General features: G+C 42.2%; 1 protein-coding gene across 1 annotated transcript in view; it reads left to right on the forward strand.

Moving 5' to 3' along the window:
* Window positions 1-359: 359 nt before the first annotated feature.
* LOC134349918 (matrix metalloproteinase-21-like) overlaps window positions 360-26832 on the forward strand; it is a 35667-nt gene continuing 9194 nt past the window's right edge. Inside the window, exons 1-4 of the mRNA XM_063054875.1 lie at window positions 360-518; window positions 6380-7058; window positions 15907-16046; window positions 20312-20453. Of these exons, the coding sequence (XP_062910945.1) occupies window positions 360-518; window positions 6380-7058; window positions 15907-16046; window positions 20312-20453 (1120 nt within the window). The remainder of the gene's footprint in view (window positions 519-6379; window positions 7059-15906; window positions 16047-20311; window positions 20454-26832) is intronic.

The following is a 26832-nucleotide window of genomic DNA, read 5'->3' on the forward strand; positions in this document are numbered from 1 at the left end:
GCCATCTTGTGGTGTTTGCAATGAGTCATTGTGCATTCTATATTATTTTTTTAAATATCCAATTGCATTTTGCTGGGTTTCAACAGAAAGAATTAAACCAAATCACCCCCTGGAAATGAATGAGTATTGAGTTTCTTCTTTGAATGAGTAGAAAGGGTGCACTTTAAAGGATTTTTTACAGGCTGCAGGTTTAATCGTCCCTGCCTGTCAGCCCAAGACTGTGGGTGGGGTCTTGCAGAGCGTCACCAGGAGGGACAGAAGGAGGGAGTGCGGAATCATTCTTAAAAAAGTCAGCCTGACGACAGCTGGCAGAAGACGTCTCCACAATTCGCAAGAACAAGAGGTTTGAGGCCAGAGGGATGCAGCTGTCCAACACCCTCACACCTGTGGCTGTTTTGTTTTGCTCCACTGTGCTAATCCCTGGTGGTGGTGAGCCAGTCTTCAACAAAAGGGATCACTCTGACGCAGTGAGGAACAACTGGCACGCTCCCCGCATCTTCACTATTGGAACAGCAGAGGTGAGAGAAGAGAGACCCCTCCCCACCCCCAGTTTCATAGGAGATGACTCAACTCACAATAACCCAATCTCTAATCATTTGTGTAAAATTTTTCTTGAAGCTGAGCTTGGTGTGAATCTTCTCGACATGTTTTGTTGTCTTTGCTCTTTGCTTATTACCCTCGATTGAGTGGAGTGTTGGTCTGTAAATGCGTTCATCCATTTTGAGTTTGGTGACATCTACAGTGCCTTGAAAAAGTATTCGGTCTCCAGCTCTTTGTTCACATAAATGAGTATTACAACCAGGGATCTTGATCAATTTAACTGAGAATTTTTATTTGTGAATCAATGATCCTTCTTTTTCACAGGTGAGCCCAAAAAACAGAAATTATAAAGCATGAAAAATTAAAAATTCAAAAACTGAAATGTCAGCAGTTCAAAAGTATTCAGTAATTAGTTGAACCATCTCTCACAGCTATTACAGCCAATAGTCTTTTGGGATAAGCCTTTAGAGCTTTGCACAATGTGGTGGAACAGGATTTGCCCATTCCTCCTTGCAAAATTGCTCAAGCTGTGTCAGGTTAATTGGGAAGCACCAGTGGAGAGCAATCTTGAGCTATTGCCAGAGATGTTTTATCAGGTTGTCAGGACTCTGAATGGGGCACTCAAGAACATCAATTTTCTTAATTTGAAGCCACTCCATGGTAGTTCTGGCAGTGTGTTTTGGGTCGTTGTCCTGCTGAAAGATGAACTTCCTCCCCAGTTTAAGCTTTCTGGCAGAGGCTAGCAGGTTTTTATCCAGGATTTCTCTGTATTTACCAGCATTTATCTTCCCTTCAATTCTGATCAGATTTCCAGACCCTACTGCTGAAAAGCATTCCCATAGCATGATGCTACCTCCACCATACTTTACAGTGGGGATGGTGTTACCTGGCTGATGTGCAGTATTAGATTTATGCCACACATACTGCTTAGAATTGAGACTAGAAAGATCCACTTTAGTCTCATCTGACCACAAGACCTTCTTCCACATCTTTACAGTAGCTTCTAAGTGATACTTTGCAAAATCTTTACAGCAAGAATATGTTTTTTTTTCTTTGCAATATGAGATGTGGTTCAACTACGTACTGAGCAAAGGGGTTGAATACTTTTGAACTGCTGACATTTCAGTTTCTGAAATTTTAGGTTTTCTTGCTTTGCAATTTTCCCTGTGTTTTGGGCATGTGATTCATGAATAAAAATTCTCAGTTAAATTGCTCAGAATCCCTGGTTGTAATATTAGCTTACGTGAACTAAGGGCTGGGAGCTGAACACTTTTTCAAGGCACTGTAGATGCTGATCATACAGAACGGGAGCTGGTCCTCTGGGCCACCGAATACAGTCTAAACACCAAGCATCTATGTAGGTGCATGATGTCGAGGTCTGGAGGGTCAGGTACAGGGGTCTACAATTTTGCTGTGAATGGTGTAAAATCCAATCATGGTGCCTCTAAGTGTCCATTTGCAATCAGTTCATAAAATATGACAAGTTTCAGGAAATCTCCGACACCCTGTGAATCATACCTCACAATTTATCTTGATCCCATTCACACTTTTGATGTAAATTTTAGACAGTAATCCCATTCACATTAAAGGATTTTAACTACAAGTTTCCCACCCACAGGGAGTCTGGGGCTCCTTTCCTTCAAGGCCCCAGGTTCGCAGATGTCTGTCAAGTTCATTAGCACAATAAACACTGGCAAAAAAAACATTTCTATCACCCCCTGTTGTCCAATGTTATAAAACTTCAGCAGGAGATTACCAGAAGCCTGACAATTTCCTTTGTCCAAAGGCAGTACATGAAAATTATTTGGCCAAGAACAACAAATTAATTAGAGACAAGCAATCTAATCTTCCTAGGATGTAATCACTCTGGGCACCTAGTTGCCCATTATACATCTAATGTTTGCTTGGTCTGTACTAAACTGCATAAGCCCCAACATCAGGAAAAAGCAGATTACCTGTCAAGCATATCAAGCACCTCAAAGAGATTATGTCAATGTAATAATTGAGGGAATATGAGCCATTTAATGAAAGATTATTGATGAGCTAATATGCCTCTTCTAAGGTAAATAAATCCTGCCTGAAATGTAGTGCACCAAGCTAGACAGAGTACTTGAGAGTACGGGCTTCTTAAAGCCTTGGCCATTTGGACTTGTATAGGTTAATGCCAGCTCAGGTGAAAAAATTAACCCAATAAACTAGAGGTGCACCCTGAAATAATTATCTTTAAACATCCCGTGACATTGACTCTTAAAAATATTTAAAGGTAAAAGGACTTAACATTGAGATATGGATGAAATCAATGGCCTTGGCTCTAGCAATCTATTCAGCCATATTTTAGTTTCCATATAAGATGAGGTCAACTCACCTCACTGGAGTTTGTCTTTTGTGATAAAGAGAACTCGAGGAGAATGGACATAGTGATTAGCACAACTCTCTACAGTACAGGTGACCTGGGTTCAATTCCCACTATTGTCTGTAAGGAATTTGTACATTCTCCCCACAACTGCATGGGTTTTCTCCCACCGTCTAAAGACCTATCAGTTGGTAGGTTAATCGGTCATTGTAAATTGTCCCGTGATTGGGCTAGGATTAAATTGGGGATTGCTGGGCAATGCAGCTCAAGGTACTGGAAGGACCTATTCCTCACTGTATAATCAATCAATAAATAAATAAATACCAAGTGGAATAAAAGTTGTATCACTTTGGTCTGTTTTTCACTTTACCATGTTGTGCTCCACTATCTTTGAGGATGGTGACATTCATGGAACTTCATCCTCCTAACTGTAGCTTAATTGTCCATTACCTTTCCTGGTGGGAATAGGACAATTACGTAGCTTGCCAGATTATTTCAGAGGACAATATTTCCATGCCAGAAATGGGCTAGAATGCATGGGAATTATAGACTTCCTTCCTTGAAAGACGAGATTAGTTTATAAAGTAATTCTGTTGTTTCATGGTCACCATTGTTAATAGCAGTTTTTATACCTGATTATCATGCAAAAGTGGGATTTGAACTCAATACATTCAGAAAAATGCCACTGTAATGCTGGTCTGGTAAAATAACAACTGTGCCACCTTATCCAGGCAGTTGAAGCTTTCCAGATTAAAACTGATAGGACTCAATATGAAATTCTACAACTTCAGACAACTTATTCTTTCTCTCTGTTTGTACAAGAACGGGCAACTTTGCCCTGTCATTGTTTTGTTTTAGTTGTTCTCTTGTATATATATTGTCCTGTTGGCCATGGTGCATATCCTCACCATCAGCAACACATTACAGACAAGAAGTTTAACCTAATCTTTACCTGCTGCGTTAGGCCGTCCTGTCTGACTTATTCCCATCTTTGTCCCACCCGTGCACTGCTTCACCTTCACTGCTAACTAGTTCCTCTCCTCGTAAGATTTAAAGCACTGGAAGAATTCAACAAGTCAGTCAACGTTTATGGAGGGAAATAGATGCTGCCTGACCTGGTGAGTTCCTCCAGCTTATTGCTCCAGATTCCAGTGTCTCTTACTGTATCTCCACATTTCTCTCTTTCTCAGTTCTGATGAAGGTTTTCAGACTCGAGAAGTTGACTTTTTCTCTGTCTAGAGAAACTCCATGATCTGCTGAGCGTGTTCAAAGTTTTCTGACTTAATTTTAGATGGCTATGTGTTACCAAGAGCATGGAACATCGAACAGTACAGCCCAGTCAGGCTCTTCCGTCACCATGATGTTGCACTGACCTTGTAACCTACTCTAAGATCATTCTAACCCTTCCCTCCATTTTTATTTCACCAATGTGCCAGTCTTTAAGAGGTTTATGAAGAACATGGAGCTGAAACAGGCAAATGAGGCTAGCCACAGCATTTAAATAACAGATTAAATCCAAGGAGCTGGTACATCTTTGGACTGTGGGAAGAAAACCGGAGCATCCGGAGGAAACGCACGTGGTCACAGGGAGAACGTATAAACTCCTTACAGACAGTGGCAGGAAATGAACCTAGGTCACCTGTACCGTCAAGTGTTGTACTAACCACTGCACTACCATGCTGCCATAGCTCTAAAGCTTGATCCCAGCTGTAAAGACTATATGTGTGATACCACAGTGCTGCCTGGACAAGAAGGCATGACTTACGAAGATTCATTGAGCAAGCTAGGGCTATGCCTTTAGAGTGAAGGAGGATGAGAGATGACTTGATGGAGATGTACAAAATCCTAAGAGGCATAGATCAAGTGGGTAGACAGATACCTTTTCCCAGGGCAGAAATGATTATTACAAGGAGGCATAATTACAAGGAGGCAGCTGAGGAAAGAGGACCGGGTCGAGACAACAGAGACTTTTGGAGAAGAGGAGTTCGGTGGGTAATACCATTCTGGCTGACCAGAAGTGCACTGAGAGCAGTAAGCGTAAAGGAGTTGGGTGCTTACTGATCTGGTTAACAACAGATGGTGCAATCCGGGGTATATTACGATCGAGGAAAGTGTTTGCAGACTGGATATTGAACTTTTTACTGTTGGACTTCGGCCACATTCCACCGTGATACAACACTGGCGGCACAGGAGGTCGTTCCTGCCTGTGGCCATCGAACGTTGTTTGATTGTTGGGGTTTTTTGTATTGCTATATTTACGCTCTATTCTTGGTTGGTGCAGCTGTAACGAAACCAAATTTCCTTCGGGATTAATAAAGTATATCTATCTATCTATCTATCTATCTATTTAATGTGATTGGAAGAAAGTATGGGGGGAGGGGGGATGTCTGAGGTATGTTCCTTACAAAGAGAGTGGCAGATGCATGGGAGACCTTGCCAGTGGGTGTGGCAGAGGAAGATACATTAGGAACATTTAAGAAACTCTTAGATAAGCATGTGGATGGTTATGTAGGAGAGAAGCGTTAGATTGATATTAGAGTAGTTCAAAGGTTAGCACAACATTGAGAGCCAAAAAGCTTGTACCTGTCTGTACTGTCCAGTTTCCTAGGTTCTATGTTCCATGAGAGGTGTGACAATAGACAATAGGTGCAGGAGTAGGCCATTCGGCCCTTCGAGCCAGCACCGCCATTCACTGTGATCATGGCTGATCATCCACCATCAGTGTGGGGCAAGTGTTTCTACACAGAGAGTGATAGGTGCCTGGAATAGGCTGCTGGAAGCAGATATGATACTTGTGAGGGGCGTAAACCAGACACAGGCAGAACAGGTTGGGTTTAATTTTGGCATTGCGTTTGGCAAAGGCATTGTGTTCTAAAGGGCCTGCTCCTGTGTGTACTGTTCTACCTTCTGTGCTCTATAGCATCAAGCTGAGAGGGGAGGCGTTTAGAGGTGATTTGTGAAGCTGTTTTTTTTTACAGAGGGAGTAGTGGATGGCTGGAATGTGCTGCCAGTGGAAGCAGATATGATAGTGGAGTTTAAGAGGCATTAAGGTCATCACATGACCAGGCAAGGAAAGGAAGGATATGGACCATGTGTAGAAAGATGAGATTAGTTAAAACTGAAATGCCTGCACAGACATAACGGGCGGAACATAATGTTGCTGTGCTGTGTAATTTGATTACATAGAGGCCAAGAGAATTGACTTGTAACTAAGTTGTCTAAGGAGAGAGCTTGATAGGATGTTTGATCTCAAGTGTAACCTCCTCCAAATCCACCACCTAAGGGCAGGAAAGAAACATTTGTCACTTCTGCCAAAAAGCCCTTTAATGATTACTCAAGTACTGAGTCTAAAGCTTCATGTCAACAGGACACAGGCCCTTAAGGCTTGGTTAACTTTATCTCTGCACAGTGTTCATCACCATTTTGTTTAATCTAACAAATGTCTGGAGAGCTAAGCATTAGTAATTGTAAAAACTTATCCTGCAGGAATATTTGAAAAAATTTGGCTGGGGTCAACCTGTGGATTGGGAACACCAAGCAAATGGTAAGGACGTGGCTCCAAAGGAAGACAACCCTGTTGCTGGAGAAGTGCCTCAGATCATGACTGAAGGACTTTCTGGAGAGACAGCCGCAAGGAATGCTCCAAAGGCAGCCACAGACCACCCATCTTATCTTCAGAACCTCAAGGAATTCCAAGAAGCTAATGGGCTGAGACCTACTGGAGTCCTTGACAACGTCACACTTGAGATAATGAATCTGCCTCGTTGCGGTGTGCCTGATAAGATGCGCCTGGAAAACAGCTCCCAGGTCAACGGAACGACACACAACAAGTCCAACAACAGTACCTCGGAGACCACCCAGCCAGAAACAGAGCAGAGATCTGCCAGGAATAAGCGTTTCCTTGCCAGACTGGTGGAACATTCCAGAAAGAAGCGAGAGAGCCTGGATGCCCTTGGAGGAGCATCCACCAGCATGGGCTTCTCAAAGAGAAAACTGAAATGGCGCCTTATGGATGAAGCCTTCACCATCCAAATGAGTGTCGAGCAGCAGAAAAGTATCCTGCGATTGGCCTTCCGGTTGTGGAGTGAGGTGACCCCACTGGAGTTCGAGGAGGATCTGGTTTCTCTTCCTGCTGAAATTAACATCAAATTGGGCTTTGGAACAGGTAAAGAGAAACTCCCATACAAAGGTGTGCACACTTGTAAACTCTAAACAGTGTCCCAAATTAAAGCAGTGTATGCTTGAGTCCGAACAGCCATATGTGAACTGGATAAAGGGTCAGAGTGCCTGGGCTAGAAAAATGAATGCCAATTACAATCATCCTCCCTCAATAAAGCTGTATAGGTCAATCGTCCATCCAGTGGTTGCAATGGATTACAAAAGCGTTGATAAACTCCCACCATACCATTGTCTTCTGAGGACGATGGAGGTGGGAGGTCATCAATGGCCTATGCTCCACTGAGGAGCTAAGGGCCCAAGTAAGTACGTAAGTCCCTCAACAAATGATCATGAACGGACACTTGTTAGTGTAGCCTCCATCTACCAACTGCACACTGATCCTTAATATGTCAGTACTCACCTAGATGCTGAAAGGCCTGGATAGACTGGGCATGTAAAGGATATTTCCATTGCTAGGAGCATCTAGTGTCTGAGGGCACAGCTCTGCAATCAAGTTCACTACTTTAAAACAGAAATCAGGAGGAATTCTTCGACAAGAGAGTGGTGAATATTTGGAATTCATTGCTACACTCCAGTGGAGGCTAAGTCATGGGGGTATTTTGGATAGAGATTGACAGGTTATTGATTGGTATGGGAATTATGGGTTACAACAAGAAGCTGGGACAGTGGTGTTGAAAACATCAGCCTTGATTCAATGGCAGATTAGACTTGATGGTCCTGAATGACCTAATTCTGCTGTTATATCTCGTTGTCTGAAGGAATTTGGGCTTCAATGAGAATATATGCAGTTCAGTGGGCCAGGTGGTGGGGTGGGGGGGCTACCGTGGCACATTGTTGTGTAATATTTTGATACCTTCTTGAATTGGATCATTAGAGGTGTTTCAGATTACAATAACGTGGAATCCTGCTATAAAATTATTGTATCCATGAAGTCGCTACTCTGCAACAAATTAATTAAATGGAAGTCCACAGGACTGTGGTAGAAAATTTTTTAAAAATGGAAGTCCAGTTTTATTCTTGCATTTTATGCATAAAATTGTTCAATACCATCTTTTTTACTAAGAAAACTGAAATTCTGCGATTTTTTTTTCCATAAATAAATGTGCTTGTCTAATGTGAAGGAAGTCAGAGAGAGCCGGTCAGCTTATCACAAAAGTACTCCTTTAAGGAAGTAAAATGACAGGAACAGGGACCTGCAGAGTACTTACAGAACAAAGGAAAGTACTTCTTGCCTCACTGCTCACCTCCTTCATCCTTTTTTATTATATCCTTCTTCTCTGTTGTCTTGAGTGATGTACCGACTAAAGTGAAGTTGCACAATTTACCTCAACCTCTCTAGTAGGAGTGAGTTCTATACTCTAGCCACTATTGGGGTGGCACGGTAGCATAGTGGTTAGCACAACTCGCTACAGTACAGGTGACCGGGGTTCAATTCCCATTGCTGCCTGTAAGGAGTTAGTATGTTCTCTCCTTGGCCGCATGAGTTTCCTTCAGTCCCACAGTCCAAAGACGTACTGGTTGGTATATTGAAGTTGTCCCATGATTAGGCTAGGATTAAATCAGGGGATTGTTTGGAGGTGTGAATTGAAGGGCCTGAAAGGCCTATCTGCACTCTATCTTAATAAACAAGTAAATAAATAAAATTGGATTTAGTTGAGACTGCTTTATGCATGTGATCTTTTACCTTGGTCCCACTGACAAGTGGAGCCATTATGTTTTTCTACCTTATCTAAGCATTTCTTAATTTTGAAAATCTTTACCTGTAAAGACCAGCAATGACAGCCCTGATTAAATGAGGGCATATTATTAAAAAGTTACTGAGTTTGGAATTTCCTACTGTCTTCCGGCTGCTTTCATTTCGGCATGAATACAGCTAGATTGTTCGAATACTAAATGTTCAGAGTCGAGGCAAATCTCCGTAATTTTTGCTGTAGAGGGCTATGGGTGAACCTAAGTAATTTCTAAACTAAGTACATGTTTGGCACAGCATTGTGGGCTGAAAGGTCTGTATTGTGCTGTAGGTTTTCTATGTTTCTAACCACAGAACAGCATTACTGACAGAAACTTCAACACTTCCTGCACCAACTATCCTGTGTCCTTCCTGAAAACTGATGTCCAAGTAAGGCCAACTGTGAAGTTTTCTTGTACTGCTGAACACTGTCTTACTGTGGACTGCTTTTGAAGCTGACTTAAACTATCTTGGTGAATGACCCTTCCCTAATGAAAAAAGAGTGACAACCCATTTGTTTGGGCTTGATTCCAATTTAGTTTCTCAAGGTGTAAAACCAGTGTCTAATCCGCTGCCACACCCACAACCTATAATTTGGCACACAATACATACTTGTTCTCTGGCAACCTCCCAAAATGTAATGGCGGTGTAAAGGTGCTTTGGATGATAGTCAAATAAAGATATAAATAGCCATTGAAACAACCCTTTAATGATGCAAAATAATAATTGTGCTTAGATAATAGTCTTGCGACTAACATTTGCTCATCAGACACCAGATATCACATTTGTTACAATCTTTATTAGGAAGAGATACCAAACCATTTAGCTTGGATTCGCCTGACCTGCAGTCTGAAATTTACCAGCTGATTACTGCTCTGAAATAGATCTCAGCTATTGGCTATCAGCTACAATTGGCTGGATTCCCATGAGGAGTACTCAGATGGTGACTTTAAAGTGTCAGTCTTGATTAGCAGTTAAACATGTTTCTTTTGCAACATTACAGGCAATTAACTCTTGCCTCATATTGTGCCTTCTGTGTTAAGCACTAAGATCTACTTATCAATGAAAGAATAACAACTCTTGTGAAAGGCATGCCTAATATCAGAAGAGCATTGTTATATTTTGTCCCACTGCATGACACAAAGAACACCTGAAAAAATGTTTTCCTCTGAAGGAGAACCATCAGATGACATCAGATTCTTTTAGATTTCCAATCCGCAAGGTTATTTACATGCAAGTTTGATATGTCTATTAATGTTACAGAGAGGCACAGTACAAAAGCAGGATTTTCAGCATGTTCACCATCAAGTACCATTTTTACATCAACCCCATCCAAATCCACACTATTGTCTAATTCCCATCAGCTTTCCCATATGCTACTACTCCCTTACACACTGGGGGAAATTTACCATGAAGCAACCAGCCCATGTCCCTATGAGATGTTGGTGGAAAATGGAGCGCTGGGAGGAAGCCCACAGGGAAAAGATGAAAACTCTGCACTGACAGCAGCCAGGGTCAGGATTATGAAGTGTGAGTCCTCATCTCTACTGTATGTGCCACAATTAGTTGTAATGTCGCACAAACGGCATATTTAACTACTAATCAAGGCAGATCTCTATAAGTATTCCTCACACACATCTTAAACATGGTTCAAAAATCTGTGTTATTGTACTGAATGGTATGCAAGAAAGAAAAATTATATAGATTGTTTACAAAGCAATCTTTCACCACCTCAGGTTGTCCCAAACAGTTTGCAGCCTGTAGTATTTCATTACTATACCACTATAGGAACTCCACTGCAGACAGCACTAACAAATGGAACAGAGAAAAATGATAGATAATCTGGTTTTAAGCAACACACAAAGCACTGAACGAACTCTGCAGCTCCGGTGACATCTTTGGAGGGAAATGGACGATTGATGTTTGGGTTGAGACCCTTCATGTGGATGGCTCTTAACCCAATACATCAGCCCTCCTCCATTTCCCTCCATAGATACTCACTGACCCTCTGAGTTCCTCCAGTGCCCTGTGTGTTGCTCCTGATTTCCAGCAAGTGCAGTCTCCAATCTAATTTTAAAATTGCTGATGGAGAGATAAATAAAGCAAGGACACAGGGCCTTTACCTTCTTCAAAGAATGCCTCGAGAATCATAATATCCACCCAAAAGCAAAGATGGTGCCTGGGATTCACACAGTGTTTCTAGAAGTGCAGCTCCCTCAGACAGCAGTAGAGTGGGCCTAGGTTTCACTGCTGTCATGCAGCGAGCTCACACCAAATGCAAGGTGGCTTCTTTCACTTGTGCCTGCATCCTCATCTGGAGTTCAGTCAACAGTTTAAACAAATGGTAGTTATGGAAAAAGATAAAAGGCAAAAGAAAGAAATGATAAACAGGGAAATTTGAGAGAGAGAGAGAGAGAATATATTTAGAATGAGTTGACTCCAACCTCATATCTTTTGAGGAATTGAGTTCTCAAAACATTGTTTATTACATGTCTGATAGCCCCTGACAATCCTTGTAAGCCTATATTATTGAAAAATATGGGGCATGTTAACTCTTTTAATGCCAAAGCCTCATTTGCAATGCCTCTTTTATGGTGCTAACGCTCTTTAACATCCATAGTCTCTGAAGTTCACCAGTTGAATGCATTTGAGATTTAAGCTGTGTCAACAAAAGGCTGAAAGTCAGCAGACAGTCATCAGCAGTGAACGGTTTCTAGGTCAGTCATAGAGCAGCTTATTCTTAAAGGAGAATCTTTAAACCAGCTATTGATTTCTGGGATGATGAGGGACTAGTATCCTCCACCTTTGGTACACTGACTGCCACAACAAGAGAAATCAGTGGTTCATTGTTGGATCCTGGCCAGCCTGGGGTGGATGCCAGATAAATGTTTGTCTAGTGGCTGTTGGCCAGCAAAGGCAAACAAAAAAAAATCACCAGAGTGTTCCATTTGTTCAAATGGAGAAGTTTCAGGACTGTTTCTGAATGTATTATGATAGCTCCAGCTGGACGAGTTATGCTTACAATTGGACTTCAATCAGTCCATAATCTAAGGGCCATTTCCTAATGGCTACATTGCTAATTTATTATATAATAGTTACTGTCTACCTTCTTATAACTGGAAGCAAATAATCCTGGAGCATTGTAAACTGACACAATACTTATAAAGATCAATCTCGGAAGAGATTTCTATTATTTTATGAACTTACTTTCTTGGCAGTAAAGCTATTTTACTTTTGGTGGGCAATTTGACCTCTCCCCTTCTAATATTCTCCAAATATATGCAGGTACAACAGAGAGAACAATTAATAAGAAGGGACAGAATATTTATTCAATATGGGTGGAAGTCAGGAACAGGAAGGGAGCAGTTACTCTATTGGGGGTATTCTATAGGCCCCCTGGTAGCAGCAGAGATACAAAGGAGAGGATTGGGAGGCAGATTTTGGAAAGGTGCAAAAATAACAGAGTTGTTATCATGGGTAACTTCAACTTCCTTAATATTGATTGGCACCTGATTAGTTCCAAAGGTTTAGATGGGGCAGAGTTTGTTAAGTGTGTCCAGGACAGATTCCTGTCACAGTATGTGGACAGGCCGACCAGGGGGAATGCCATACTAGATCTAGTACTGGGTAATGAACTGGGTCAGGTCACAGATCTCTCAGTGGGGGAGCATCTGGGGGACAGTGATCACCGCTCCCTGGCCTTTAGCATTATCATGGAAAAGGATAGAAGCAGAGAGGACAGGGAAATTTTTAATTGGGGAAAGGCAAATTATGAGGCTATAAGGCTAGAACTTGCGGGTGTGAATTGGGATGATATTTTTGCAGGGAAATGTACTATGGACATGTGGTCGATGTTTAGAGATCTCTTACAGGATGTTAGGGATAAATTTGTCCCGGTGAGGAAGATAAAGAACGGTAGGATGAAGGAACCATGGGTGACAAGTGAGGTGGAAAATCTAGTCAGGTGGAAGAAGGCAGCATACAAGAGGTTTAGGAAGCAAGGATCAGATGGGTCTATTGAGGAATATAGGGAAGCAAGAAAGGAGCTTAAGAAGAGGCAGAGAAGAGCAAGGAGGGGGCATGAGAAGGCCTTGGTGAGTAGGGTAAAGGAAAACCCCAAGGCATTCTTCAATTATGTGAAGAAAAAAAGGATGACAGGAGTGAAGGTAGGACTGATTAGAGATAAAGGTGGGAAGATGTGCCTGGAGGCTGTGGAAGTGAGCGAGGTCCTTAATGAATACTTCTCTTCGGTATTCACCAATGAGAGGGAACTTGATGATGGTGAGGACAATATGAGTGAGGTTGATGTTCTGGAGCATGTTGATATTAAGAGAGAGGAGCTGCTGGAGTTGTTAAAATACATTAGGACAGATAAGTCCCCGGGGCCTGACAGAATATTCCCCAGGCTGCTCCACGAGGCGAGAGAAGAGATTGCTGAGCCTCTGGCTAGGATCTTTATGTCCTCGTTGTCCACGAGAATGGTGCCAGAGGATTGGAGGGAGGCGAATATTATCTCCTTGTTCAAAAAAGGTAGTAGAGATAGTCCGGGTAATTATAGACCAGTGAGCCTTACGTCTGTGGTGGGAAAGCTGTTGGAAAAGATTCTTAGAGATAGGATCTATAGGCATTTAGAGAATCATGGTCTGATCAGGGACAGTCAGCATGGCTTTGTGAAGCGCAGATCGTGTCTAAGAAGCCTGATAGAGTTCTTTCAGGAGATGACCAGGCATATAGATGAGGGTAGTGCAGTGGATGTGATCTATATGGATTTTAGTAAGGCATTTGACAAGGTTCCACATGGTAGGCTTATTCAGAATGTCAGAAGGCATGGGATCCAGGGAAGTTTGGCCAGGTGGATTCAGAATTGGCTTGCCTGCAGAAGGCAGAGGGTGGTGGTGGAGGGAGTACATTCCGATTGGAGGATTGTGACTAGTGGTGTCCCACAAGGATCTGTTCTGGGACCTCTACTTTTCGTGATTTTTATTAACGACCTGGATGTCGGGGTAGAAGGATGGGTTGGCAAGTTTGCAGATGACACAAAGGTTGGTGGTGTTGTAGATAGTGTAGAGGATTGTCAAGGATTGCAGAGAGACATTGATAGGATGCAGAAGTGGGCTGAGAGGTGGCAGATGGAGTTCAACCCGGAGAAGTGTGAGGTGGTAAACTTTGGAAGGACGAACTCCAAGGCAGAGTAAAAAGTAAATGGCAGGATAATTGGTAGTGTGGAGGAGCAGAGGGATCTCGAGGTACATGTCCACAGATCCCTGAAAGTTGCCTCACAGGTGGATAGGGTAGTTAAGAAAGCTTATGGGGTGTTAGCTTTCATAAGTGGAGGGATAGAGTTTAAGAGTCGCGATGTAATGATGCAGCTCTATAAAACTCTGGTTAGGCCACACTTGGAGTACTGTGTCCAGTTCTGGTCACCTCACTGTAGGAAGGATGTGGAAGCATTGGAAAGGGTACAGAGGAGATTTACCAGGATGCTGCCTGGTTTAGGAAGCATGCATTATGATCAGAGATTAAGGGAGCTAGGGCTTTACTCTTTGGAGAGAAGGAGGATGAGAGGAGACATGATAGAGGTGTAAAAGATAATAAGAAGAATAGATAGAGTGGATAGCCAGCACCTGTTCCCCAGGGCACCACTGCTCAATACAAGAGGACATGGCTTTAAGGTAAGGGGTGGGAAGTTCAAGGGGGATATTAGAGGAAGGTTTTTTATTCAGAGAGTGGTTGGTGTGTAGAATGCACTGCCTGAGTCAGTGGTGGAGCAGATACACTAGTGAAGTTTAAGAGACTACTAGACAGGTATATGGAGGAATTTAAGGTGGGGGCTTATATGGGACGCAGGGTTTGAGGGTCGGCACAACATTGTGGGCTGAAGGGCCTGTACTGTGCTGTACTATTCTATGTTCTATGTTCTATGTTCTATTTATCGCAACACTTCTATTTTTACAGATGAACATGCTCTCACACACCTAAATTGACTAAGAGATCCTTACCCCTAAGACTTTTACTTAAAGCAGAGTTTGATAGATTCCTGTTTAGTCAGGACATGAAGGGATACGGGGAGAAGTCATGAGATTGGGGCTGAGAGAGAAAATGGATCAGCCATGATGAAATAACAGAGCAGACTCGAAGGGCCAAAGGCCTAATTCTGCTCCTATATCTTATGGTCTTATTATGATCCTGTCTGGTCGAGACTTAACAGAAGTTTGGCATTCACAGAGAAACAGGGCGAAATTCAAAACACATAACCTTATTCTTCAACTAGTCAGAAAAAGACCTGAGGGAATCAATTTTTTCCACAAAAGAGCCGTCTCCAATACTTCCATTACTATCACAAGATTTTTAGTTTGATCCATTACAGACAAATGACTGAATGAGGATTGGTTGGTTCTTTAAAAAAAAAAGATTGGGTATAGACAACTGAGTTTTAATGGAACTGAAGTTTACAGATTTAGGAGGATGAGCATATCATGAGCTGATGGTTCCTTGGAAAACCTTGGGCTCTCTGTAGCGTACTGCTCAGCTCACTTTGGACTCCCACGCACAAGTCCAAGACAAGCTGAAGGCAAGATGCCAGTGCACTGGTGTGCTGTGCCCAAGACGAAACTCACAGCTTCTTCCCATTATCTCACCAATATGTACATGTTGAGAGGGAAAGGTTGAAATAAACAGGATAGTTGAAGAATAGACAAGCAGAGACAAAGAGGGGTAATTTTTGTTGAATTATATTTTCATTCTATTCTCTATCTGACATTCTCAATCTTCCTGCAGCTCAGGAACTGTAATTTTCTAGAAAATATCCAATAGTATTTCCAATTAATCTTACAATCATTAATCATCTTCCAACTCATCTCCGAGTAACTCTTTCCTTTTACATTAAATAGTTTTATGCCCTTCCTCATCATTCTTAACCTTTCCTTATAATATAGCAAGTCCCACTTCTGTTGCTATTAAAAGTTTTCTGCAATATTTCCATTATTTCTCTTTGACATACAGAACCAAGGCTGGACGTTTCTTAGCAATGTGTGAATATTATTTAGGAGAATAAAACATTCATCATGTAAACATTTTGTAAACTATTTTTATGCTTGTGTTCCAGGGCAACACTTTGGCTGTTCTCAGGACTTTGATGGGACAGGACAAATCTTTGCCCATGCCTGGTATTTAGCAGATATCCACTTCGATGATGCTGAACATTTTGTTGTCACCAACAACGGTCAAGGCATTAGCCTCCTCATGGTATTTCCTATTTATATCTTTACAATGTGACCATGAATACATGAATCTCTCTCACTCTCTCTCGATTGATCTCTATCTCTTTATTTCCCTCCTCTCTCTTAGGGAAAATGACACCTCTTTGAATAATGTATGTCACAGTTAATCCAAAAAGATTTACATCTTTGTAAAATTAATGCAGCCGTTGACTTTATGATGAGTGGAGTCACCAGATTAAATATCACCTGATCCAGATGTAAAGATGGCATTAAAATGGAGAGGGTACAAAAAAAGATTTACATGGATTTTATCAGGGCTAGAGTGCTTGAGCTATAAGAAAAGGCTGAATAGGCAGGGAAGATTTTTCTTCCTTGGAATCTAAGAGTCTGAGGTTGGGGGTGACCTTGTTAGATGCTTTGAATATTGTATGGTGCATAGATAAAGTGAATAGACAAAGTCCGCAGAGGAGGGGCTGGTTTGCATAGTGGACCGAGCAGTGTTGACAACTCTGTGCATTTTCTTGTGGACTTAGGCACAGAAGTTGCCATAACAAACGGTGATACAATTAGATAGGATGTTTTCCATGGCAAAGGTAGGGGTGTCCAAGGCTAGAGTCCAAAATGTTTATTGTGAGAGGAAAAATATCATTGGGTCCAAAGGGCAACTTTTTCACATCATAGGCAGTGAGTAAGTAGAAAAAGCTGCCACCAGAGGTGGTAGATCTGGGCACAATGATAACTTTTGAAAGGCATTCGGATAGCAACATGGATAGATCATTTCCCAGTTACATCAAATAACCAAATATTATCAAATGATTTTAAAAAGCAGATAATAGACAATAGACAATAGATAATGGGTGCAGGAGTAGCCCATTTGGCCCTTTGAGCCAGCACCGCCATTCACTGTGATCACGGCTGATCATCCACAATCAGTATCCAGTTCCTGCCTTATCCCCATAACCTTTGATTCCGCTATCTTTGAGAGCTCTGTCCATCTCTTTCTTGAAAGCATCCAGAGACTTGGCCTCCACAGCTTTCTGGGGCAGAGCATTCCATATATCCACCACTCTCTGGGTGAAAAAGTTTTTCCTCAACTCCGTTCTAAATGGCCTACCCCTTATTCTTAAACTGTGGCCTCTGGTTCTGGACTCACCCATCAGCGGGAACATGCTTCCTGCCTCCAGCGTGTCCAATCTCTTAATAATCTTATATGTTTCAATAAGATCCCCTCTCAGCCTTCTAAGTTCCAGAGTAAACAAGCCCAGTCGCTCCAATCTTTCAACATATGACAGTCCCGTCATCCCGAGAATTAACCTTATGCTGCACTCCCTCAATAGCAAGAATGTCCTTCCTCATACTTGGAGACCAAAACTGCACACAGTACTCCAGGTGTGGTCTCACCAGGGCCCTGTACAGCTGCAGAAGGACCTCTTTGCTCTTATACTCAATTCCCCTTGTTATGAAGGCCAGCATGCCATTAGCTTTCTTCACTGCCTGCTGTACTTGCATGCTTGCTTTCAGCGACTGATGTTATTTTATCAAAGTATAAATAACCTGCAGTATGCTGCTTAGTAATCCTTATTTTTTACAGATGTACCAAGTCCATCACAATTTGTTATGGCAACTGTTGTGCCTAAGTCTGCATGAAAATGCACAGAGCTGTCGACACAGCTCAGTCCATCACACAAACCAGCCTCTCCTATATGGACTCTTGTCTGTACTTCTGACTGGCTTAGTAAAGAAACCAGCGTAATTGAAGACACCTCCCACCCTAGTCATTCCACCTTCTACCCACCTTCCAATAGGCAGAAGATAAAAAAGCTGGTGAATATGCACTAGCAAGCTTAAGGAAAGTTTCTATACTGTTATAAGACTCTTGCACAATAAAGGTGAACACTTGATCTCTCAGTCTGCTTTGTCATGGTCCTTAAACTTTATTTATCTCCCACACTTCATTTTAGTTGTCTCTCTAACTGGAAGACTATATTCTACATTCTATTATTGCCCTTCCATTTGTCTACTTCAAAAAATACTATAGAATGATCCATATAGATGGCCTGCATAGCAAAGTTTTTCGGTGTACTCAGCACATAACAAGAATAAACTGATTACAAGTTACCAGTTGCCAGGGTGTTCAAAATCAATACTGAGTGACCATAGGAACACATGGAGGAGTACACCTTACGTGTGTGCCATTCTGATGAAAGGCCAGTAAAGTGACATAGTGCTTTGCTGGTGATCTCCAACTTAGAGAAATTGGTTAGAAATTGGTTATGGAGTGGTACAAGTTTGGTTCTTATTTTATTCTCATGAAGTAACCTGAGGCAGCCTAACATGTTGTTAGCCAGCAGTTACCTCCCTGGGTCAGGGGGTCAGGGAGAGAGAGAGAGAGAGAGAGAGAGAGAGAGAGAGAGAGAGAGAGAGAGAGAGAGAGAGAGAGAGAGAGAGAGAGAGAGAGAGAGAGAGAGAGAGAGAGAGAGAGAGAGAGAGAGAGAGAGAGAGAGAGAGAGAGAGAGAGAGAGAGAGAGAGAGAGAGAGAGAGAGAGAGAGAGAGAGAGAGAGAGAGAGAGAGAGAGAGAGAGAGAGAGAGAGAGAGAGAGAGAGAGAGAGAGAGAGAGAGAGAGAGAGAGAGAGAGAGAGAGAGAGAGAGAGAGAGAGAGAGAGAGAGAGAGAGAGAGAGAGAGAGAGAGAGAGAGAGAGAGAGAGAGAGAGAGAGAGAGAGAGAGAGAGAGAGAGAGAGAGAGAGAGAGAGAGAGAGAGAGAGAGAGAGAGAGAGAGAGAGAGAGAGAGAGAGAGAGAGAGAGAGAGAGAGAGAGAGAGAGAGAGAGAGAGAGAGAGAGAGAGAGAGAGAGAGAGAGAGAGAGAGAGAGAGAGAGAGAGAGAGAGAGAGAGAGAGAGAGAGAGAGAGAGAGAGAGAGAGAGAGAGAGAGAGAGAGAGAGAGAGAGAGAGAGAGAGAGAGAGAGAGAGAGAGAGAGAGAGAGAGAGAGAGAGAGAGAGAGAGAGAGAGAGAGAGAGAGAGAGAGAGAGAGAGAGAGAGAGAGAGAGAGAGAGAGAGAGAGAGAGAGAGAGAGAGAGAGAGAGAGAGAGAGAGAGAGAGAGAGAGAGAGAGAGAGAGAGAGAGAGAGAGAGAGAGAGAGAGAGAGAGAGAGAGAGAGAGAGAGAGAGAGAGAGAGAGAGAGAGAGAGAGAGAGAGAGAGAGAGAGAGAGAGAGAGAGAGAGAGAGAGAGAGAGAGAGAGAGAGAGAGAGAGAGAGAGAGAGAGAGAGAGAGAGAGAGAGAGAGAGAGAGAGAGAGAGAGAGAGAGAGAGAGAGAGAGAGAGAGAGAGAGAGAGAGAGAGAGAGAGAGAGAGAGAGAGAGAGAGAGAGAGAGAGAGAGAGAGAGAGAGAGAGAGAGAGAGAGAGAGAGAGAGAGAGAGAGAGAGAGAGAGAGAGAGAGAGAGAGAGAGAGAGAGAGAGAGAGAGAGAGAGAGAGAGAGAGAGAGAGAGAGAGAGAGAGAGAGAGAGAGAGAGAGAGAGAGAGAGAGAGAGAGAGAGAGAGAGAGAGAGAGAGAGAGAGAGAGAGAGAGAGAGAGAGAGAGAGAGAGAGAGAGAGAGAGAGAGAGAGAGAGAGAGAGAGAGAGAGAGAGAGAGAGAGAGAGAGAGAGAGAGAGAGAGAGAGAGAGAGAGAGAGAGAGAGAGAGAGAGAGAGAGAGAGAGAGAGAATATCAGCCATTTCTCCTGAAAATCATCCACTCAGTTCTGATATCCTTTGGGAATGAATAGACCTCTGATTACAGCTGGAGTTAGAGGGGAGAAAACTGCAAAACAGTAAAAATAACATAGTTTTGTGGAGACAAAATGATCTTTGAAGCTGTAATGTAATATTTGGGGTTAGGTGACAGCCATAAATAACTCTCACTTTGCTCTCATCATGCTTACTACCTGGGCCTACCAATTATGTGCAATCACAATACTTATTCATACGAATGTAATAATCAGTGCTTGTTCAAAACCTGCAGAGAGAAATAACAACTTTATTGGAATATTCAGGAGAAGATTAGTTTATTCGAAAAGCTACAACCAAACAGCTGGGCTGAGATCCATGAAATTCTGCATAAACTATGTGCCTTCTCATTGTTAAACATCTTAATGAATCTTCAAAAAAGCCAAAGGAAGAGGGATCCTGCATGTTTAAGTAAACCTCACTGAGTTACCCAACTCATTTTAAGTTACCTAAACACAATGTAACCAAGAAAATGATCTTGTTCAACTTTGTGCTTATAGACTGCTTCCTTGCGCTCTTCCCTATAGGTTGCTGTCCATGAAATTGGCCATGCACTTGGCTTGCCCCATCTCCTTCGAACAGGCTCTGTTATGCACCCAAATTACAACACGCATGGTGAAAACTTTGAACTAGACTGGTTAGACAGGAAGGCTATACAACGTTTATATGGTAAGTACAGGCTCTGGAAGCAGAGATCCTGTTACAGTGAGAGCGGACTATTCCATTCAACAAAAGGGGGAAATGAAAAGCTGTCTTTCTTGATCAGATTGTCTACATCCTTTATCAATTAAACTGAGAAACAAACTCTAGACAGATTTAGTGCTTGTTTACAGAAGGCCATGTAATGGATCTTCTTCAGTTCTAGCACAGTACAGAACAGTACCTTTTACTTCACTCAGATTAGTGGCACTGAAGTCTATGGGAGACTGATGCAGAGATGGCCAATCGCTGAAAATCATCTCACCCAAAGGTTTTGGAAAATGGTCCTCACAATATACCATGCACCTTGAAAATCTCATCTCAGGAGTAGATTTGAAGAAGGATGTATCTTTGTTGGTAACAAAAGCTATTTACTTTAGAGTTGAAGACTAGACCCAGTTGAACCTTACAAATTAAAATTCTCTATGCAGTCCTCTATCCTGGAGTAATCTTGTAATGAAGGTGAAGTTATTAATTTCTGTTTCTTCACCTTGCTTGTCTCCACATCCACAGGCAAGTTAGTTTAACTCATTTGCTGCTATAATCTAAGCTTGCAGATGAGGTGCCCTATCACATTGATGAAGGGAGTTCATTGTCTTTCACCCAGTTGGCATTTGACAGTTTGAGTGAGTGCCTTTTCCATATTCAGCAAGAACCACACATAACTTCCATTAATAAAATACTTGAATGAAATACTGTAAAAATTAATAATTAATAAAACACTTCAACGTCAGAATGCCATTCAAAGAACTTCACAGGGCCAGAACAGCTACTGAAAGAAGGAGTTATTCACTATGACAAAAAGCTTAAATTGTGCCAGGTTTTAGGGAGGGGAAAGGAGATGAGACAACTAAAGGCTCAGCTGTGTTTAATGGGGATGAGGGAGCAAGAGAGGGGAGGGAGCTAGAGGTGACTCAGGCAGTGGTGTTTAGAGATGACTCAATATATGATAGAGGAAGATTTAAATAAAAACATAAGGAAGATTATGTTTCCAGTGGGCCACTGTAAGACATACCGTAAGCATGAAAACTGAACAGGACTTGGAAGATTGAAAACTGGCTCCAGGGACTTCAGGGATTATCTAATTTTCACTATGGATGTCCAGTCCCTATACACCTCCATCCACCAGTTGGAGGGCCTTAAAACTCTCCATTTCTTTCTGGACAACAAGCCCAACCAGTTGTTCGTCACCATCACATCTGGCAGAACCGGTCCTCACCCTCAATAACTTCTCCTTCCACTCCTCCCACTTCCATCAAACCAAAGATGTAGCCTTGGGCACTTGCACAGGTCCCCGCAATGCCTGCCTTTTTGTCGGCTATATTGAACTACTAAGGTGTCCTCCTTCTTCAAAGAAAGGGTCTTTCTCTGCCCTCACCCACATCTCTTCCATTTTGCACATGTCTGACCTCACCTTGTCCACACCAGTGATTGAGGTTCTATTGTCCTCACCTACCACCCCATGTCCAGCCTCCATGTCCAGCACACAATTCTCCATATTTCTGCTATCTCTAGCAGGATCCCAGTATTAAGCACATCTTTTCCTCACCCCTACTTTCTACTTTCTGCAGAGATCTTTCCCTTGTTCACTCATCTCTCCCCACTGATCTCTCTCCCAGCATTTATCATTGCAAGTGGAACAAGTGCCACACCTGCCCCCACACCTCTTCCCTCACTACCGTTCAGGGCCCCAAACAGTGCTTCCAGGTGAGGCAATATTTCGCCTGTGACTCCGTTGAGAATATAATAAGCACAGTGGATAGAAGGGAACAGATGGACGTTATTTACTTGGATTTCCAGAAGGCATTCAATAAGGTGTTGCATGAAAGACTTATCCATAAGTTAGGGATGCATAGAGTTGGGGGTGATGTATGGATGGCTGGCTAACTAATAGAAAACAGAGAGTCGGGATACATGGCTAACACTCTGGTTGGCAATCAGTGATGAGCGGTGTGCCGTAAGGGTCGGTGCTGGGCCCGCACCTGTTCCTGATATACAGTAACAACCTGGAAGAGGGGGCCAAGTGTAGTACGAGGGGTGATTGATAAGTTCGTGGCCTAAGGTAGAAGAAGTCAATTTTAACAATTACAGCATGGAAACGGGCCATCTCAGCCCTTCTTTAGAAAAACTAGCACATTTATTTTAGTCCCCTCCCACATTTACACACTTAGTCCAGCAGTCGTGGAGCATACGGATCTTAGACCTCCAGAAACTGTCCACAGTAGGGATGATTGATACGTTCGTGGCCTAAGGTAGGAGGAGATGAGTTATACAGCTCTCAATACATGCACATGCAGTTCAACTCTTTGAATGATTATGCAGAAAGTTTGAAGTTAATAACTCATCTCCTTCTACTTTAGGCCACAAGCTTATCAGTCACCCGTCGTATATCTGATTTTGTTGATGATACGAAATTGAGTGGAAAAGCAAATTGTGCAGAAGGTACAGAGAGTCTGCAGAGAGACATAGGTAGGTTAAGTGAGTAGGCAAGGATCTGACAAATAGAATACAATGTTGGTAACTGCAAGGTCATCCACTTTGGAAGAAAAAATGGAAGAGCAGATTATTATAAATGGTAAAAAATTGCAGCATGCTACTGTGCAGAGGGACTTGGGAGGGCTTGTGTATGAATCACAAAAGGCTGGTTTGCTTGTGAAAGCAAATGGAGTGTTGGCCTTCATTGCTGGAGGGATAGAATTTAAGAGCAGGGAGATTATGCTGCAACTGTACAGGGTACTGGTGAGGCCACACCTGGAGTATTGTGTGCAGTTCTGGTCTCCTTACTTGAGGAAGGATATACTGGCTTTGGAGGCAGTGCAGAGAAGGTCCACCTGGTTGATTCCAGAGATGAGGGGGTTAGACTATGAGGAGAGACTGAGTCGTCTGGGACTGTACTTGCTGGAATTCAGAAGAATGAGAGGAGATCTTATAGAAACGTATAAAATTATGAAAGGAATAGATAAGATAGAGGCAGGAAAGTTGTTTCCACTGGTAGGTGAGACTAGAGCTAGAGGACAGAGCCTCAAAATTCAGGGGAGTAGATTTAGGACGAAGATGAGGAGAAACTGAATTTCCCAGACGGTGCTGAATTTGTGGAATTCTCTGCCCAGTGAAGCAGTGGAGGCTACCTCAGTAAATATATTTCAGACATGGTTGGATAAATTTTTGCATAGTAGGGGGAATTAGGGTTATTAGGTAGGTGGAGATGAGTCCATGGCCAGACCAACCATTATCTTATTGACTGGTGGAGCAGGCTCGATGGTCCAGATGGTTTACTCCTGCTGCTATTTATTATGTTCTTATGTTCTTATATCATCTAATGCATTTGGTGCTCTTGGAGAGCCTCCTGCATACCAGTAGATTGGGAGATCACTTCACTGAGCACATATGCTACATCCACCAGAAATAGTGGGATCTCCCTGTAGTCATGTATTTCAGTTCTACTTCCCATTCCCATTCCGACATGATAGTCCATGGCCTCCTGTACTGCCGTGATTTGGCCACACTCAGGTTGGAAGTGCAACACCTTACATTCTGCCTGGGTAGCCTGCAACCTGATAGCATGAACATCAATTTCTCTAACTTCCAGCAATTGCCACCACCACCCCCCCCCCACCATTCCCCATTCCTTAGCATTTTCTGTGTGTTTCCCAATCCACTAGCTTTCCATTATATTTTGCTTTATTTTATGTCTTCTCTTTTGCTTTTATGGTGTCTTTGACTTCCCTTGTCACCCACAGTTGCCTCAGCCTTCCTTTAAAATACTTCTTTGGGTTATATCTATCCTGTTCCTTCCAAATTTCTCCCAGAAACTCCAGCTATTCTTATTCTGCCATCATCCCTGCTAGTGTTCCCTTTCAATCAACTTTGACCAGCTCTTCCCTCATGCCTTTGTAGTTTCCTTTATCTGCAGGTTGAATTCTATTATATAATGATTACAGGTCAGGCAACGTATGCAGAAAGAGAAAGAGTAAAGATTTCAAGTCAAAGACCACTTGTCAGAACTGAGAAGGGGGGACAAAAAATTTAATTTTTAAGTTACAAAGTTGAGTTGGACAGGACAGAAGGAATTCTTCTGATGATGTGAGGCCAAAGTTGACATGGTGATATACTGGGTTAAATTAGCTTCTATTTCCCAGATGTTGTTTGTCCTGTAAACTACACAGTTTTGAACCCCTGAAAAAGGGATTCACAAGGCTGACTCTGAGGATGAAAGAGTTGTCCTATCAAGAGAGACTAGGCAGTTTCAGTCTGTTTTCCTTTGAGTTTAGAAGAATGAATTCAAAACACTTAAGATCCTAAGGGGGCTTGACAGTGTAGCTCGTGAGATGTTTTCAGGAGAGGCAGAGTCACAAACAAGATGGATGTAGCTACAAAATAAGGGGTCAGTCATTTAAAACTGAGGTGCTTTGAAATTTATTCTCCTGGATGGTGGTGATTCCTTGGAATTCAATGGCACTTCGGGTGATAGAGACCACACAGTTAGAAATATTTAATGTGGAGATTGATAAATATCTGAAATATCGAGGAAATGACCGTTACAGGAGTCTGATGCAGAAGTGGAGTTGAAGCCAATATAGATCAATTTTGATCTACATAGCCCTATTTTCTCGAGAATATTTCCATCATTATTTATTTCAAATTTTCAGCGTCTGCGGATTTCTGGTTTTCAGAAATGAGGTGGTGAAGGTCAGCAAATGGGAGAGAAGCAAAAAATATATCATTGAGATCCTCTGTGAATTACAGTAAAAGAGTGAGAAAAGTCTTCATGTCAGATTGTCTAGGTTAGAAAGCATGAGAAGTAACATTATTTTTGACAGAAATTACAGACACTACAGTCAGATTGTCTGTACATTTCTTCCATCACTTCACTACTTAATAACTAAGTAATCATAGACCCAGACTGGGTAGTGAGTCTGTGAGCAAGAGGTTGCAAAATTATCTTGCAATTTTGCAAATCTGGTTCATTTCCTCTACTATAGATGCTTTAATAGCAGCATTAGATTAATGGTCCCAAGTTATCGAGCAACTAAAGGGAAGAATGAAAAGGAATAAAATCACAGAAAGAAGTGCTGAAAATACTAGAATGTTATAAAAATATATGACTTGTAGTCCCGATTCAACTCTCTAGAGTCATGCGAAAATCAGGTGCTACAGTCAGAAGCAGGCCCTTTAACCTACTGCATCCATACCAACTTTTACACCTATCTGTACCAATCACATTCATTACTTTAAGAAGTTATGATGCAACTTTATACCCAGTTTGATCACTCTTGGAGTAGTGTGTTCCATTCTTGAGAATACACTTTAAGAAAGGCATGAATACCTCAGAGAATCTGCAGAAGAGACTTCTTATAAGGATCAAAGAGACTTATAAGGATCCTGGGGATGAAGGAATTTATTTACGTGAATCACAGAAGAAGCCAGAGTTGTTCCCATTGGTACTTCGAATCTGCATTGTTTACTTTTTTCCCTTTCATGAGTCAGTTTCCCTCGATGTGTAATTAAGTTGATGTAGTTTCTGGGATTATGGAAGCACAGCTGGATCACTTTGGATGGATGACTCCTTTCTGTCATTAGTTCTGTGAATCAGCTTCAGTACTTGTCTAGAGAAGAATAGCACTCCTTCATTTTCTTAGGTCGCACTAGCCAACTTGTAATCAAAATGTTGTTGGCTGAAGAAGCCGAATATAAAATTTAATCACTAAAAGGTTCCGGAAAGAGGATTAGGAAGATAAGTTCTCAGCACTTCAGATGGGATCATGTAGCATCACTAAATATAGTGGATATATTTATACACCATATAAATATATACAGTAATGTATGTTGTTCATTTGGATTTTCAGAAAGCCTTTGACAAGGCGCCAAACATTAGGCTTCTTAACAAGTTAAGAGCCAATGGTATTACAGGAATAACACCAGCGTGGATAGAAGATTGGCTGACAGGAGGAAAAGAGTGGGAATAAAGTGAACCTTTCTGGTTGGCTGCCGATGACTAGTAGTGTACCACAGGGCTTGGCATTAGGACTGCTTCTTTTCATGTCATATGCCAATGAAATGAATTAAGATCTTGATGGCTTTGTGGCCAAGTTTGCAAATACTACAAATACAGGTGGCAGAGCAGGTGGTGTTGACGATGCAGGATGTCTGCAGAAGGACCTAGACAGATAGGGGGAATGGGCAAAGAAGTAGCAGATAGAATATAGTGTAGGGAAGTTGTAACACCTGTGTAGTGCTTGATCTCATATGTCTGGGAACCACACTCTTTATGTGAAAATCTATTCATGTAGTACATACTACACTGGGCGCTAGTGGGCCCTCAGAAACTCTAGGTATTGAAAGGAGGCAG

This window comes from Mobula hypostoma, chromosome 7, assembly GCF_963921235.1.
Source record: "Mobula hypostoma chromosome 7, sMobHyp1.1, whole genome shotgun sequence".
In the NCBI taxonomy this organism is placed as follows: Eukaryota; Metazoa; Chordata; class Chondrichthyes; order Myliobatiformes; family Myliobatidae; genus Mobula; species Mobula hypostoma.